At 30.0% G+C, this 19,369-nt stretch overlaps 1 protein-coding gene across 1 annotated transcript; it reads right to left on the reverse strand.

Moving 5' to 3' along the window:
- Positions 1-9,739: 9,739 nt before the first annotated feature.
- LOC114179201 (transcription factor bHLH35-like protein) lies at positions 9,740-10,684 on the reverse strand. Its single transcript, XM_028065450.2, has 3 exons — positions 10,527-10,684; positions 10,254-10,400; positions 9,740-10,117 (listed from the first exon to the last, which is right to left on the reverse strand). The coding sequence occupies exons 1-3, from the start codon at positions 10,602-10,604 to the stop codon at positions 9,836-9,838; spliced, it is 507 nt and encodes a 168-aa protein (XP_027921251.1). The 5' UTR covers positions 10,605-10,684; the 3' UTR covers positions 9,740-9,835.
- Between the last annotated feature and the right edge of the window lie 8,685 nt (positions 10,685-19,369).

Here is a 19,369-nt window from a genome sequence, read left to right on the forward strand (position 1 = left end):
ATGTTTTTTTTATTTTAATTTCAAAATTAATTCAATTAATTCGTCTAATTACTTTCATATTATAGATTTGAATTGTTACATAGAAGGACATCATTGTTTACTTCTATGTTATAAGTTTAAACTCTCGCACTGAATCAGAGTGTTTTAAAAAATTATTATTATTCAGTAAGAGTGTTGTTGGGATTTTTTTAACATGAGAGCCACTAATATATTTTTACACACTATTATTTTTATTAATATTTTTAAATTAAATTTTATTATTTTAAAAATATTAATAACTAAAGGTAACCTTTCACTGTTTATTTAAAATACAAAATATAATTTACATGTTCAAATTTTTTTATTTATTACAAATTTTATTGTAATATATTTATATATTTTAAAATATTTACTTAATATAAATTTAAGTTATGTAACAATGATTTTCTTGTGAACTTAATATTTAAGGATTTGCTTTATAAAATAATTTCAAAAGCGACACTTAAATTTTAACTATATCTGAGCTCTAATTTATTTAAAAACAAAATCAATGGGTTTGTGAGATAGATGGGAGTTGGTTTTAGAATTACACTATGGATTGTTGACATTAGCCTCGGTGTTAGCACTAATATTAATATTTACAGCATAAATATTATTATTGTTATTATTGGTATCATTATTATTTTTATTATCATTATTACTATTCATAATGTTGTTATTATAATAAGTGTGTTTTTTTAATTATAGAAAACATCGTTATACTAAATACTTTTGCTAAATAGAGTTTTAATTTTTTGAAATTTTTATAATTTATAATTTATATTAATATTATTGTTAGTATTTTTAATGGTTAAATAAATATAATAACAATTATATTATTATTCTAAAAAAATTAAAATTAAAATAGCAAAAGAAAATGTTCACGGATCATAAACTATTTTAATTATTTCATAAAATTAATTAACTGTATTATATTGTAATATCAATTCTATTTATTATATTTAAAATTGAAATTATTATTGCATCACTTAGATTTATTAATTACTTTAATAACAATATTTACAATAATATAACTTAATTTTCATAATATTTCATTACATAATACTTTCATTATTTTATTATTTTAATATACAAAATAAAACAAATACGCATCGTGCTTATATGTCATTGTACTAGTTTATTTAAAAACAAAATCAATGGGTTTGTAAGATAAATGGGAGTTAGTTTTAGAATTACACTATGAATAGTTTGGCCCAAGTGAGTGATATTAGTAATTTTAATGGGTCAACAATAATCCAACTTCTTTCTTTTATTTTTTTTAAATATTAAATATGTTTTTTTTTTTAACTTTAACTCAAAATTTGAATTTGTCTTTATCATCAACTATGATATAATTGAATCTCAAACTTTAAAAATAAATAAATACACATAATCCTCTTATTTCAGTTGCAATAACGAATTTTGACATGTCAAATGATATTTTATATTGATATTTAAGATATTTACAATGTTTGACATATTTCAATTCAAATCCATTTAATACAAATAAATTAACATCATTGGATTAAGAAGATTATATTCATTCATTTTTTAAAAATTTAAAGATCAAAATACATAAACATTAAACGAATTCAAATCCCATGCCAGTATATAAACTACAAACCTATCTAACTCTTAAAAAAATACATAAGATCATTAAATTTTTTTAAACAATTTACCTTGAACTATTCAATTTCCTCATTTATAACGAAAACAAAAACCCGATTCATTTTCCATTTGTGATTTTCCTTCATCAAACTATAGCTAAGTACAAAGCATCAAATCTTGAATTTTTTGCCTTGAGAAATTTATTTTCTGTCTCCTTTCTTTAATTTCTTTTTTTTTTTTCTTTAAGGAGTGCATTCATGATTTGAGAATTTGTGGGATGTGCGAATTTTCAGTTTTTGACTTCTACACCTAGGTGTGTACTTTTTGAAGTGATAAAAAAGATTTTGGTGTTTTTATTTCATCATTTTCAACAACTCCTAGTTTTATTAGAAAACTAGTTATTTTTTTTTTAATTCCAATTTAAGTTCTATATGATAATTAGATCGTTTTAATGTTGTTTTTGCATGTACATAATTATGGATCAACTTGGATTTTTTTTTATGATTTAAATTTTGACAAAACCTTTTTTTTATTTGATGAGTTTTGTACTCCTGTGAAATCCCAAACTTTAAAAATTAATTGGTATATGTATATATATATATATATATATATATATATATATATATATATATATATATATATATATATATATATATATATATATATATATATATATATATATATATATATATATATATATATATATATAAAAGTTTTCCAATCCGATGACGTTAATCTTTTTTACGTGTTAAATGATGTTTTACGTTAGTATTTGAACTGAAATGTGTCAAATGATGAAAATAATTTAAATTTTAATTTGGATTATTGTTTGACATATTAAATTTTCTTAATACATTTGGATTAAAAAGAACATATCTATTTATTTTTAAAGTTTGGTACAAAGATGAATTCCAATTCCGGATTAAAGTTTAGAAACTAAAGACATATTTAATCCTTTTATTTATTACATGTAAATTGGTGTATAAGACCTATTTTTTATTGTTTTTTGTGATGGAACAAAGTTCAGACCAATTTTTTTTGTATGTATGGATGATAAATTTACCAATTTCCATAGATATTATATTAACTTGTTCTGGATTTGATGGGGAATTCTCACACTTATTGGATATGAGTATGACTAACATTTAATTTTTTAAATTGAAAATGGATATGCACATATCTATGATGCATAGATACTTTAATTTGGGTCATGTATCTTTCTCCGACATGTATTTGTGTTCGATATCTTAGGATGTTTTATTGATACTTATTAGTGAAGTATCTAATTTATAAAGTTATAGTACACTACAAGAAAATTTTTGAATAATAACAAATTTTAGTGACAAAAAATAATTAGTCACTATATTTTGACCAATTTAGGTACCAATTTAAAAACTAAAAATTATTGACAACTAAAATAGTCTAAAAAAATTATAATTAGTCTTTAAATTGATAATTAAAATAGTATTTTTATCATGAATTGGTTTCTAAATTGGTCATTAACATTAACTAGTTGTGGCCACCAAAATAATTGGTCTCTAGTTAGTAAATTGGTCTCTAACATATTTTGGGTTACTAAAATTGATCATTATTTAAGAGTTTTCTTGTAGTGGTACTTTTATGATGACAATAATTTATATTTTTTATATTGACAACTTTAGTACATATAATTTTAATTTGAATTCACACAATAACAATCATATATTTGTTATATTTTTAAGAATTGTTATACACTTTTCAATACTCATACATTGCCTATTTATTATGTATCATATCCTATTATTCTTAAAATAAACGTATCAATGTATCTGATATCAGATATCATATATGATATATGTATTGTATCCGTGCATCACACCCAAATCATGTTCTCATGTCCATTCTAATATTGTTTTAAATTACTAGATATAAAAACTTATATGAATTTTTGTTTCCTTAGTTTCATAACTTACTTTTAAGGTGTATATTAAATCATTTTATATGTATATAATTATTTAACATTTATCTAATTTTTATTTGAAATTTTCATTATATTTATACAATTATAATTTTTTTCATATTTGACATCAGAGAAAACAAAATCATGTTAGTCATCAATATCAACATTGGGATTTTATTTTTAAAGTGATATCTCAACAAAGGGGAATTAAATTTTTATTTAAAGAATTTGTACAAGTGATATTTTCAATTGCATAAGTAATTTCTAACTTGGTTTGACGATCTAAATCATATAAATAAAAATGAGGTGGAAAAAAATTGACAGCGGTTCTTTCTCTCAATTCGAGAACGAAAAGTTGTCAAGAATTGATAAATATGTAATAAATTATGTTTTGGCATGTGGATTGCAAATTGAGATTAGAATTTTGTTGCAAATTAATAATTTGAGATAGAGTCAAATATATAGAAAGTGTTAAAAACAAATATTCAAATTTAATACAATTTTTTGAAAGTCGTCTATTCTTTTAATTATTTATATGATTTTTTAGTTCCTTTGATAAAACATAAATATCCATGAGATAGCTTTTTAAATTTAAGTATATGTGTCCCTTTTTACATTTATTAATAAAAACATGTTCAACTTAATATTTTATGTTTGTCAAATCACTATAAATTTCAATTACGTAATGTCTCTAATTTTACCTGAAAATGACATGCATTAATGGTTAATGGAACGAAATTAAATGAATTTAGGTGTTAAATTTATAAAATAGTATACATTTGAATTGATTTTTACTTATAGTTTATTATTTACTATTTCATGTTGTATTTTAAATAAATTATAATTTAAGAATTCAACTATTTAAAATTCATACTTTGGTACAGAGGACTTATTTGAAATACATTTAAACAAATACAAAAAGTTTTCTCTAGTAGAAGGGAATTTGTGCAGTGAGGCAAAATCTATAATAAATATATTTTTATCAATGTTTTAAAAGTAAAAGGGAATATGCGCAACGAGGTAATAGTATATACTAATAAGGTCTTCTTCTTAAAACCATTGAATTCGGAATTTAACTGCTTTTTCTAATCGTCAACTTTTTGAATTTTTGTTATTTACCTATCATTTCTAAAGTTTAAGATAAGATTAATTATTATTTTATAGATTATATCTTTTTATTTAATTTGTGGAAAGTCGAAATAAAATAAAAGTCTTTTAAGAAAAGAAAGTAATAAGTTACTTGTTCCTGAATCCTTGAAGTGTGTATTGTTGGAGTTTATAAAGAATAATGGCAATTTGATGATCCCAATGTGCAGAAATGTGGTCGTAAACCAGTGGAATGTAAGTCACATGCTGTGTAGAATCACGATCCGTGTAACCTGCTAATAGCATTTAATTTAAAGATTTTCTCACCATTTTTTTAATTACTTTCTTTTCAGTTTTTCAACCACACACCATAATGTGGATATTACTTTTTTCTCGAATCTAACATCACAACCAACCATGTCAACCAAACTTTAAAAAAATAAAAAGATTCAAATTGAAAAGGTCTATGTTAAATGTATTCTTTCTCCCATTTACAACTACTATAAGAAAAGAAACACAGTTCATTAATTACAGAAATTCAGTGATAAATGTAAAATTTATGGCTAATAAACACAAGGTGCGACTTATTTTTATTCTAATTAACTTTCAAGATAAGTATGTTTTTGGTTAGGAAGAATTACGAAAAATTGTAAATGTTCTATTTGGAACTTTGACATTATTGGATCTTATACTTTCAAAAAAATATTGGTTTTAATCTCTTATTTTCAATTATGTTAAAAGGTCCTTTTACTTTCAAAAGTATTGATTTTAGTCTTTTGTTTTTGACAATGTTAAAATTCATCGAGTAAACAACGTTGCACTTCAATGTTAGGATTGTTGATACGTGTGGTGACAAGTGTTTTTCACGTGATATTTCAATTTTTTTTAATGAAAATCAATTTTTTTAAAAATACATTACACCATTTAAAGGTTTTAATAAAACGATGCATTTAAGTAAATTGTATAACATCACGTGAGATTGAAAAGTTTGGAATTTAGGTTTTACTTAATAAACAACATTTTTAGAATCCTTTTACGAAGCGTTTTACGAAATTAATGGTGAAATTTAAGATTTTTATTTAATTTAGGTTTGTTTGTTCAATCAAAATATTGAGGTTTATGTAAATTACATAGGTGGAAGGGAGTTTTAGGGATTAGGATTTTATGGTGTTATACCTTTTGAACTATAAAGAAGAGTTATGGATCCAACTGTACGATGTTGTCATCCTCATCTTCATAGTTGAGATCTTCACAAATTGGACCAAAACTTTGTGGATGTGAGAAAAGACTATTGTTTCTGAAAGCAACTACAATGAAGAACAATAGAAGAGTTTTTTGGAGATGTTGAAACTGGACAGTAAGTAACAAAGGTATTTGTAGTGTTTAGATTTGTGGTAGTTCATTTTGCTGAAGTAATTTATTTTTTCATTGTAGAGTGAAGCTCATTGTAGCTACTTCCAATGGGATGATGAGGTAGACCTTAAAATGAAGGATAGTTTGAGAAAAAGAAGAAGAAAGAGTTTGTGGTAGTGAAGTATTTTTTTTGTCATTGTAGCTCATTGTAACACCTTCCTCCCTAGATTCAACACCACTGCATCCTCGTCAACAATCACATCACCATTCCCATCTTCTCCATTTCCCCCTTCAACCTCCACATCCATACCAACAACCCCCTTCTCAGCATCCCCAACTTTAACCTCTGTATCCTCATCATTCACGCTAGCAACCACTCCTTAACAGCTTCAACCTCAACCTCCACAACCTCATCATTCATATCAATAACCTCCACAACCTCATCATTCACATCAGTAGCTTCATCCTCAACATCATTAGCTTGAACCTATACACCCTCATCATTAACATCAACAACCCCCTTCTGAGCACCACCTTCAACATTTAGTCCTCATCTCTTCGAACCTTCAATAAAATCAATTATTTGAGTTGTACTAACCAAATGTTCAACATAAATCTTCACCTCCTCTTTCTTGTATTTTGCATTAGACAATTGCAAAGCATCCTTATTTACAGTCAGAGGCCTCAAATCTCTATCCATCTTACCTCTCTTAGGCTTCCACCACATATTCATCTCTATGATATTTAAACTTCTCTTGCACGATTGACAATGCCTCAAAGTATGACCACATATTAGGATCTACTCCTCGCACAACATGTTGCCTCCCCCCTTCCCCTTTTGTAACTCAAAAACCTCCCCCTAAATCTTTCAAAATTTCCCATGTGATAAAATACAATCGTGAAACCCATCTCCTATAGAAAAAAATAACACGTGCAACAAAAACATTCACCAACGTCGTTAATCCCTCATTGAACAAAAATAACAAACCACACATACAAGTTAATTCCATATTGAACGAAAACAAAGAACACTTACGCCGTCACCTGAAAAAACCCTAAATGCAATGAAAACAAGCAAAGATTCATCTATTTTGTATCACCCTTGTTCTTCAGCACATGATTCCACATTTGTTCCTCGCACAAAAAACCCTTCATCTGCTTGTGATGCAAACAACACCTCCACCTCCATTTGCAACCAACCTATGTTTGTCAAACATTTTGGTTTGTCAAGTAGACCATAAACTGATTCAATTTTACAGAGTCTAATTCAATTTAATTAAACACATTGTTTGAATAAAACCTTTAAACGATAGTGTTTTAAAAAAATGACTTTCATTAAAAAGAAAAAAACTGAAACAACATGTGGCAGACACATATCAGCAGTCCTTTCTACTGCTGAAATGAAACATCGTTGAAAATAAGAGACTAAAACCAATATTTTTGAAAGTATATGAACCAAACAATGTTAAAATTTAAAGTAGACACCATTTGTAATTTTTCATAATACTTTAAGGACTAAAAACATGTTTATTCCACTTTTAAATTGTAACATTTTTAGTAATTAGATAATTAAGTTTAATTTCGCGTTAATTCATCTGTTAAATTTATAATATCAATCATTCATGACTTCTTTTTATTTTTCAATTACAGCTCGTTTTGTCATATATTCAAATGAAATCATAACATTAATTTCGATAATTGAAAATAGTTAAAGTCTCTTTTTTTTTTCTTTTTAAATTATAAATTTAGTATATTTTAATGTGACAAATATTTAAAAAATACAACTTCGTAACAAAATTTTACTTACTCAAGATGTCTAAAGAATTTCATCTTTACTTCCTTCTTCAACACAGACAGATGAAGATAAAAGAATTTGACTTAACAGCAAAAACGGAAAGTTTACATTATCAAGTATTTATAAAATGTTAAACAACTTCAATAATCTTTAGGTTGATAATGTTTGGAAAAGGATTTGAAGAATTAGATCACCTATTATAATTAAAGTTTTTTATTGAACAAATTACACATGATAGAATTGTTACTAATTTGGGTATATCTAAAAGGGAGCTACAAACTCAACATGTCAACGTTATTTATAAATAGAGGAGACAATTTACATGCTTTGGAGATTGTTCCATATAAATTTTGAAATATGTACCACCTCACAATGCAGAAAATAGGAGTAGGTTTTTCACTACCAAGTCGCAAACTTGGATAAAACTAAATTTAGTTCATTCTATCAATAATAACTATATATTTGTACAAAGATAACATAACAAAATTGTTCTTTGTTTATCAACAAAGAAAGATTATTTGATGTTAGAAGAATTTCTTTTTTATCTACTTCACTTACTCCTATCTAATATCTTAGAAATGATCATTTCTAGAATAGTTTTTGTTCTTGTGCAATTTGTTTTTGGACTTCAATCTCATTTTAACAAAAAAAAAAAAAGATAAAAAATGAAAATGATTAATCTCTTAAAAAAATTAAAAATAAATAATTTCAATAATTTTAATTTAATATTTATAAGGTAACAACAATATTTACAACTCCTACATACAATTATCCTCAGTAAAATCGTTAGATAAGTAATATTTTTATAATATATTTATTATGTAATTAAGTTGGATTGAGTTTAAATTTATTACCATGTTATCTAATCCAATCCATTCATCCAAACTCAACCCATACAAATATAATTGAATTTACGTAAGTGCTGAGTTAAGTACAACTTGCTTAAACTTTTATGGCTAATAATATATGAGACTTGTAAACATAGAGGGAAATCTTAAAGAAATATTTTAATTTCATTTTAAAATATGGAAGTGATATTTCACTTTGTAGAAATCTAAAATCTTTGGAGTGGATGCCTACTTGATAGCCTATGGATAACATAAATTATGTTTTGCATAAATACTATACCTCACAATTATCAAATAATTATACTAAATATTAAAACAGTCTTTTAGTCTCCAGTTTAAAATTATGTTTTACCCTTATTTTTAATTATGGATTTAATGCTTATATTAAAAAATTCACAATTTTGATTGAATTTTTAATCTTTCATATGTTTATTTCTTTTATTTGAACTAGAACCTAGAAAATCAATTAATTAAAAAAAATAAAAAATAACAGAGCATATGTAGAATTAAAAAAAAACAAAAATTATAGATATTCTAGAACATGAAGACTATAATCATAATAAAAAAAAATGAAGAGACTAAAATTACTGATGAAGAATTAAAAATAATTCAAAACTACAATTTAACTCATACCATGTGTTATAATAAAGTACAAAAGAAACCAAAATTCATCTCAAAAGAAGGAAGGCACATAACCTACAACAAAAATCCTTTGAGTAGTAATAAATATTAAGAAGAAGCAAACTAAGGTGTAAAAATTGGGTTGGCCCAACTTTCTTATGGACCACAACTTTGTTGTTTATATTTGGTCATTGATTGATCCAATTAATCCATTTCCCCCTAAATTTATACCATTCTTACAATATTATTTTAAAATATCAAACAAACAACTTCTACCGAATAATTTATATGACTTATTCACTGGTCCAAGTGATCCTAATCATTCTCATGGAACTGTTCTTTTTCTCATTGCTGAAACTTCATTCATTCCCCACCACAGGGTGTGGATGTGCTGCACTTGTTTATAATTTTTTACCACCATTATGAGTCTAACACAGTTATGTTCCAGCACATAGAAAACAAGCCAAAAACTTTGAGAAATTGGTTTATATAAAGATGAAAGTGAAATTGGTATTAACCAGTTTGAGATACACAAGATGTTGAGCAGCCTAAGTGATTGAAAAGAAGTCAAAAATCACAGCTTTTGTCAAACTTCTGCGAGTTCTCACCACTCTGTTTTCCGATAGCTTTCAGAAGCGCTTCAGTGACATCCCTCAAATCAAGGGTCTGGTCCTCAGCCACAACAATGGCTTCCAAAGAAAAATCCTTTTCGCATGAAACTTTGGCTTGTTGAACATTCAGACACATCTCATCAAATGCCTCTAAAATAGTCACTAGCTTGTTACTACCTTTCTCACAGGTGACCTTCACCATAAAAGTTCCTGCCCTTACCTTCTCTATTTTCACATCCTGCCACATATTTTTCCAACATTAAACATAGAAACAACATTCGTGTATATCTAACATGTTTTTATGATTGGTGGTTTCACTTTTGTACACAAACCTTGTTTTTGTAACGAGGAAAAGGTTGAGAGAATAAACCTACCTTGTTCTCTTTGACATGGTTCAATAGGTTAACGTGCTCTCCTCTTGCGGCTAGTAGGTTTTCATAATGTCGTTTGACAGTTTCCAAGGCGAGCTTTAGCTTGTACAAGCGCAGAATGGTGGTATTGGAAATGGAGGTTCTCTTGGCCTACGAAACAAAACAAAACAGAAACAACTTCAGTGTGTATGAAGAAAGAAAGTTAGTTCAGTTTTGAAATCATGCGAAAGAAATTGAGAAAGAGAGGTTGTAATAGTTTGTGTTAGATTGCCTTACAGAGTTTGAGTTGGTAAGGACTCGCAGAATATGAAGTTTTCTGCGCAGTGATATCCTTTTCTGCACTCTGCAAGCCATCTTCTGTGTTTATCAGTCTTCTCTATCTCTGTGGTGAATGTTAAATTGAGAGCACTTAATAACTCTTGCTGGGTATTTATAGCTGGTGATTGGAGTGATGTTTCTTGGATTCTTGCCGTTTGAAATTGATAAAAATCGTCCATTGCTACCATGTGTTTCTCTGTATGAAAGTAAAATAAAAAAAATAAAAAAATAAAAAACATGAGATAAAGAGTTAAAGACTATCTGACACCACCATACCTATTACACATATAGAGAGACACGGGGAAAAGAGGAAAAACAAAGGCACTGACTAGACTGTGAAATGTGAAATGATAAGAAAATGAATAGCGACAAAGAGACATAAGGTTGGTGCAAAAACCAAAACTTGTCATCGATAAAATTTATTTGAACAAAATGATTTTTAGTTACCAGGCTTGATTGAAAGGGTATTTTACATTTATTCTCTTTAAAATGATGGGATTTATCATTGGCACAGACATAGATTTATCATTTAATACTATTCATGTCATTTCCATCTTATCTTTAAAATTATCATTAATCATGGGTAATTTGTACAATATTTTGTTTAATTTATAAGATACTTTGTGAGATGAATCCATTAATTAGTGATGAAAGTATTATTATTTTGAAGAGGAAAATGAGGCACAGTGGAAGAGGTACATTGTAAATGAAAAAAGGTGTTTGAAGTACAGAGTTGAAGTAATTTCTCATTTCTCAATGTGGTTGGTGAAAGGGATGTGTAGGAAGCAGAGAAAGTGAAGAGGGAGCATGAAAAGGTGGATGATATAGTTGTGATATTGAGTAAGAGAGTGTTAAAAATTGCATGAAGCAATCCAATGGACAATAAGAGAGGATGGTCATTCTCAGTCAGAAATAATGCATATATGAGTTCAGTCACTGCCAATGAGACATAAGCATACATGCATGCATATCAGTCATTCATCTTCACGGGCCTCTCTGTGCTTTTAGCCTTTGCCTTTGTCTCTCTCTCTCTCTCTCTCTGTGCCAAACCTTCACTAGCTAGTGGCCACTCTTGTATCACATGTACTGACACACTTTCTGTTTTATTCTTTATATCCTTCCCTTTCTCCACTTCAGATTCGCTGTCTTCGTTTCTACCTACTTCAATTAATTCATAAAGTATAAATTAGGTACTCCAACCCATATGTTAAACTTGAATGGATAATGGAAGAAGGAGTTTAAAGAATTTACAAATGGTGGTTTAGTAGGTTATATTATTATAAAGCAAGTTGAAGGAAACCAAGCATTTGGCATAAACTGTGGATTGGGTGGTCATTCTCTAAAGGTAGAAATGACAAACAGAAAGGAGTTGTCGAGTAGTGAATCATCTCGTTGTTGCAGAGTGAAGCACTAGCAATAGAAGGCAAAAAGAAGGTTTGGATTTTAGTAGTTGCATGCCTCCTTAAATTGCTCTTATTAGCCTTGTTTTGTTGTACGCACTAACATCTCTTTTTGAAGACTATAAGCTACGTGTGAGAGAGGACTACTTTATTGTCTCCTCATTCTTTCATGCACCAATCATAAAAAGTTCATCTTTCCATCGCTTTTGCTTGTCTCTTTCTGCTTGACATGTCTCTCTCTCAATGGGAAAAAAGAAGCTACATTTGTATCTATTCATTGGCTTCTTGCTAAAAGCTCTATGCTTTTCATCTCCTTATATCCTTCACGGAATCTACACTCACATGCTCTCAATAAGGAAGCAATATTTTCTATACCACCCACAACATTCTATGCTCTGCTTTCACCTTCCACACAACCCAGTACTTTCTTAAGTTCATTGTGCAATCGATCGAAAGTTGATGGTTCCGACTCCAATAATTTTACAAGATGCATTATTTTTAAGGAGAGTTAAACCTCCATCAACTATTTTAACCATAAATGAATAAATGATTTGGTGTCTAATGGAATGGACATTCCAAATCTGATATCCATTTACAATCATCAACACTACTAAAGAACTTCTAATGATTCGTAATCATCTTCTACCAAATCTATTTTAACATGATTAGACGGTCTATTTGGTATATATATGACTTAACAATAGAGAAACTCCTGAGCTAAGACATAACACAGGGTGCAATATAAATCTTAGGAGATGCCAACTTCTATTTACCACAAACAAAACTCATGCATGTACAATTAGTCTAATAAACAACTTCTACAAAAATTACAATTTCACTTGAATCATGTCTATAGAACCAAAAAAATGGCAAGTTGCAAAACATTAAGTCAGAAGCAAGGAGCAGGTAGTTTCTTTCGGCACCTCCATGACCTTTTTTCCTGCATTCTCATAAGTTTTTTGTTGTTGTTATTTTACCGTTTTGGCCTGTGCAATTTAAAGTTAGTTTTTGAATTCTGAATTCTCTAATTTGAAAGTTTTCCGAATTGTATAATACAATACAAAAGTAAAAACTAATTTTCAAATTACACAATAAAGTCGTTATTGACTTTCGAATTACACAATTAAAAAAAATAACTTTCGATAAAAAAAAAAGCAAATGAGAAAAAAAAATTATGTGTGCAGAAAGAAAATTATAAAATTAGACACTGAAGCAAACTAATCATATAGCCTATCATATAAAACAGATAGGACATGGCGACACATCCACCAATACTCTAATTCAGGTTCATACATACACTCACGGATCATATTAAAAATATAAAACTATTATAAAACAAAGTTAATAATAGAAAAAAAATAAAAAGAAAGAATAAAGTATCAAATACTAGTTTTATGAGTATAATTGTTAAGGAAAAAAATCAGCATTTTTATATTTTGGAGTCTCTTTAGAGTGAAAATTGTAAAAATAGGTATGTTAATTTTTTTTTTTAAAATACGGACAAGTCATCATATGAGAAGACAATATCACTAGGAAAGTAGTCTTCTCTTCAGCCGGTTTCCTTTTTCTTTTCTCCAAAAACAAAATCGTCTTGACAGATACCGGTTTCTTTTTAAATAAAAGGTTAAATCATTCCAGAGGTCCTCATTTTTGTAGCGAAATCTCAAGTAGGTCCCCCCATTTTTATTTGACTCAATTGAGTCCCTATTTTTGAAAATTCGTTGCAATCAGTTCCTTTCCGTTAGTTGTCCAGTAACGGTGCTAATTATGTGACATGTGTCAACACGTGGTTTTTTTGACTTTTTTTAATTTTTTTTAATTTTTTTTTTAATTTTTAATTTTTTTTAATTTTATTTTAAAAAAAATTAAAATTGCCACGTGTCAATCTGACATTGTGCCACGTGGCATAGACAGTGTGATGTGGCAGTGACAGTGCCACGTGTCACTATTGGATGTCAAAAGTCTCAATGTAGTCCCTGTATTTGTTTATTTGTCTCAATTTGGTCCCTATTTTTTTAAAACTAAATCAATTTCATCCCTATATCAAATTTAATTTTTATATAAATTTACAATGGTATTTTTATTACAATTGATATTTTTAACAAAATTAAGTTTATTTAAATGTATATTTTGCATTGAACTTTATTTAAATATTGTTTCAAATATTTGTATATCAATAATTTTTATACTTCTAATACTGACAAATGTTAGAATTGTTATAATTTTTTTTAAAAATTTTATATTTGAATTTATAAATTTTTTATTTTTAAAACAACTCTAACATTTATCTATAAATTATGGATATAAAAATATTTAAATTTAAATTTATATAAAATTTAAATTTGATACGGGATGAAATTGATTTAGTTTTAAAAAAATAGGGACCAAATTGAAACAAAATAACAAATGTAGGGACTACATTGAGACTTTTGACATCCAATAGTGACACGTGGCACTGTCACTACCACATCACACTGTCTCTGCCACATGGCACAATGTCAGTTTGACACGTGGCAATTTCATTTTTTTTTATATTATAAAAAAAATTTAAAAAAATTTAAAAAAATCAAAAAAACCACGTGCTGACACGTGGCACATAATTAGCACCGTTACTGGACAACTAACGGAAAGGAACCAATTGCAACGAATTTTCAAAAATAGAGACTCAATTGAGTCAAATAAAAATGGGGGGACCTACTTGAGATTTCACTACAAAAATGGGGACCTCTGGAATGATTTAACCTAAATAAAAAAGTGAGTTGTCATGTACTTGGCGACTTCACTTTTCACTTTTTTTTTTCTCAAAAGTTGCAGTTTTGAAACCTTACAGTTTTTTTTGACAGCACAAAAATAAATTTTGCATAAGGTTAGCTTTCCTATTTCCGATAAAATAATGTCCTTTATCTTCTTTCGATCAATAAGAAACTTGAAGAAGGATAAACAACAAAGAAGAACCTTAGCTATACTGCAAAAAGTAAACCAAAGCACCATCATTTTATGAAAGAATCAAGTATTTCAGTGCACGTGGGACGTGGGACGTGAGACGTGTTACGTGGACGAAGGTGAGACGTGACATGATATGTGGAGCATGGAACGTGCGACATAAGACGTGAGATGTGAGACTTAGGACGTGGGATGTGAGACGTAGTACGTTGGACGTGAGAGGATGTGGAAAGTGAGACGTGAAACGACGTGGGACGTGAGACATAAGACGTGGAGACGTCAGACTTGGGACGTGAGACGTGTGACGTGGTACGTGGGACGTGCGACGTGAAACGTGGAACGTGGGACGTGCAACGTGAGACGTGAGACAAGAGACGTGAGATGTGAGACAAGAGACGTGGGACGTGAGACATAAGACGTGCGACATTAAACGACGTAGGACGTGCAACATTAGACGACGTGGGACGTGGGACGTGGGACGTGAGACGTGTGATGTGAAACGTGAAACGTGAGATCTGAGACCTGAGACCTGAAACCTGAAACCTGAGACGTGAGACGTGAGACGTGGAACGTGGGACGTGACACGTGGGACGTAGGACATGAGACGAGGGACCTGAAACCTGAGACGTAAGACGTGAAATATGGGACGTGAGACGTGGGACGAGGGACGTGGAACGTGCGACGTGAGACGAGAGACGAGAGACCATAGACATGACACGTGAGACGTGACACGTGGAACATGGGACGTAAGACGTGAGACGTGAGACATGAGACGTGAGACGTGGGACGCGGGACGTGAGAGACGTGAGAAATGTGAGACGTGGGACGTGAAACGCGGAACGTGGAAGGTGAGACGTGACGTGATACGTGGGACGTGGAATGTGCGACATGAGACGTGAGACGTATGACGTGAGACGTAGGACCTTGGATGTAAGACGTGGGACATGAGACCTGAAACGTGAGACGTAAGACGTGACACGAGAGATGTGAGACAAGAGACGTGAGACGTGAGACCTGACGTGAGATGTGAGACCTAAGACGTGAGAAGTGAGACGTAAGACGTGAGACGTGAGACGTGAGACGTGGGACGTGACACATGGAACGTGGGACGTGGGACGTGAAACGTGAGATGTGAGGCGTAAGATGTAAGACGTGGAATATGGGACGTGAGACGTGGGACGAGGGACGTTTGACGTGAGATGAGAGATGTGAGACCAGAGACATGAGACGTGAGACGTGAGACGTGGCACGTGGGACGTGAGACGTGGGACGTGGGACGTGAGAGACGTGAGACGTGAGGGACGTGAGACGTGGGACGTGGAACGTGAGAGACGTGCGATGTGCGATGGGAAACGTGAAACGTTAGACGTTAAACGTGAGACGTGAGACGTGCGACGTGAAACGTGAGACGTTTGTAAACACTAAACCTTAATATTTATATTCATAAACTTTAAAGCTTACAATTTAATTAAAAATTTTAGAACTTTAATAAAAGAATTGTTAATGTATCCATAAATTTGTACTAACAAATTTAAATTATACTCTTGTAAAAAAATGTATTAATAAAAAGATATTAAATACATATAAAATTGAAAGGATAAAAATATGATGGTAAAAGTAATAATTAATGTTTATTTAACACATAAAAATAAAAATTATGAGCATAACAACAATAATTTATATTTATTGAACTCTTAAATGAGCAAAAGGAAGTAGAGAATGATCTGAAAAGTTAAACTAAGGATGGACAAAAAATCTAATTTTCATGATCCAATCCATTTTTGCTATGATCCAATCCATTTAATATTCATTTTATTAAAAATGCAATCCATTTTATTGGATTTGGATATCAATCTGATCTACATTTTATATATTTTATAGATTGTATATCCATACTCTAAATCTAGATTTTCAAAATGTATAATCCAAAATATTCAATCCAAATTTTCAGATTATATTTTTGGTTAGGTTAGGTTAAAGGTTGAGACGGACTAGCCCAAATTTAGTCGTATTTGATTGAGTTGGTGTGACCCTATACAAAATTTGGTTGAATTAGGCCAAATTCCATCAAGTCGGTCCCAATCGAAATTTGGCCCAACTGGTCCTGGACAAAAATTGGAAGTATTTGGTTGAGTTCACCCGACCTAAATTTGACTGCATTGGGCTGAGTCGACCTAGACAAAATTTGACCGTATTCGGCCGAGACAACCACAACCAAAATTTGGTTGTATTTAGCCTAGTTGGCTCCAGTTAAAATTCGGTCGAATTCAATCAAGTTGGCCCCAATTGAGATTTGGCTGAGTCGGCCCTGGCCCAAATTTGGTCGTATTCGGTTGGGACGGCCTAGGATGAAATTTGTCCGTATTCAAATGAGTCGGTCACGATCAAAATTTGGCCGTATTCAACTGAGTCGGCCACGACCGAAATTCAGCCGAATTCAGTCGAGTCGGCTCCGGTCAAAATTCAGTCGTTTTGGCCTCGACCAAAATTTGACCGAGTTGGTCCTGGCCTAAATTTGGTCATATTCGGCAGAGTCGATCAAGACCGAAATTTGGTCATATTTAGGCGAGTATGTCCTGACCTAAATTTGACCAAATTCAGTCGAGTTGGTCATAACCAAAATTTGGTTGAGTCGACACTAGCCCAAATTTAGCCGTATTCGGTCGAGTAAGTCCTGAACGAAATTTGACTATATTCAACTTAGTCGGCTGTGATCGAAAATTGGTCATGTTCAGTCAAGTCGGTCCCGACCGACGAATTTAGTGGAGTCAACCCTGACCAAAATTTGACTGATCAAGCCCTGGCCCAAATGTGGCCATATTTGGCCAAGTCGGCTTTGGCCAAAATTTGGTCGTATTAGGCAAAATCGGCCCTGGCCGAAATTCAGTCGAATCCAGTCAAATCGATCTCGACTGAAATTTTATCAATTCGACCTTGGCCCAAATTTGGTCACGTCGTCCCCGAGTGAAATTCATTCGAAAGTCATCCAAGTTCATCCCATGCTGAAATTTGGCCTCGTTGGCCCCGACAAAAAATCTGTCAAATTCTATGGTGTCAGTCCCATGGACGCAAGTTTTAAAAAATTTAATTTGAATTTATTTTATGAAAAATAGATTTTGAATTTTGAACTTGATCCAAATATTTAGATATGGATTTAAACTTGATCTAAATATTTGAATCTGGATTTTTAAAAAATCCAATCTACTTTTTTTGAAAAAATGAATTTGGATCGAAAATGTAATACAATTATTTGGATCTAAAATGGATGTGGATTGGATCATTAAAAATCTAATCCATGATCACCTCTAACGAATACTCTAATTGAGGTTCATACACACACTCACAAATCATATTAAAAATATAAAACTATTACAAAACAAAGTTAATAATAGAAAGAAGAATAAAGAGAAAGAATAGAATATCAAATACTAATTTTATGAGTATAATTATCAAAGAAAAAATCTCTATTTATAAGTATAAAAGACAACTCAAAAGGTACAGAGTTACATATTTAATGTAAATAATATAAATATCATTAATAGTAATCAAGGTGAGTAAGTATCAACAACTCAATAAACAATCCATAACTTTCATCAGAAGACATTGTGATTTATTTTTTTCATGTCCAAGTTTCATAAAAGTGCGAATTTAGAAGCTAAACACCGAAAGTTTTAAACTTGCATTAAGGAGCTAATCACAACTAACAATGATTTATTAAATTAATCCTAAACTGCAAAAATTGATGAATCCATCACATAAATGAAAAAATAGAAGAAACAAACCCCTCAGTCATCCTCCTGTTGAAGATAATTTGGAAAATCTTCTAGAATTCTTGTCATAACTATAACTATAGTTTCCAATTTTCTTTTCTCATTTGGAGGCTTTTTCAAATGACTCGTATATACCATTTTCCAACTTTAACTGTGTGAAAGTAATTCTTACCACATCAACATGCTGATGAAACCTAAACGCTCAAAATTCAATTCTAAAGCATTATTCACACTGATCTATGAGCATTCAAAGATGTCAAAGTAGTATTCAATCATTTAGTCAATCTGATCATCGGAGATTCTACTCGATTTGAAAAAAAAAATTATTTTTTTAAATATGATCAAATTAGACTCAGCTCATTTAATTTATGTGGTTAAATGAATTTGAGCGAGATCGAAAATGTATCGAATCATAATCGAATAATAACAACCTTTTATTAGTATTTTATTAGTATAAAATATTTTACATTAATATTTGAAAATAAGAAAAACTAAAATAAGATTTTGCAATGTCATTTTAGCTCCTAGACTTGAGTATTTATTATTATATTAGTCATTAAAAATATCTTAATTTTATTATTTAATCTCAGCCTTTTGAGTTTCACATTAGAATGAGTATAAATTATAATTTTATATATTTTCAAATATAATTACTTTTAAATACTATAGCGAGAGCTCATATTTTCTG

Source organism: Vigna unguiculata, chromosome 3 (assembly GCF_037176805.1).
Source record: "Vigna unguiculata cultivar grain cowpea cultivar isolate G323 ecotype 2 chromosome 3, ASM3717680v1, whole genome shotgun sequence".
NCBI lineage: Eukaryota > Viridiplantae > Streptophyta > Magnoliopsida > Fabales > Fabaceae > Vigna > Vigna unguiculata.

Bases quoted from the DNA above. Each gene is read 5' to 3' on its own strand.
- LOC114179201 (XM_028065450.2), bottom strand. From the start codon at position 10,604: ATGGCTTGCAGAGTGCAGAAAAGGATATCACTGCGCAGAAAACTTCAT. The intron at 10,401-10,526 runs GTAAGGCAATCT...TTTGTTTCGTAG, and splicing joins TCCTTACCAACTCAAACTCT to GCCAAGAGAACCTCCATTTC. The intron at 10,118-10,253 runs GTAGGTTTATTC...AATATGTGGCAG, and splicing joins ACCATGTCAAAGAGAACAAG to GATGTGAAAATAGAGAAGGT.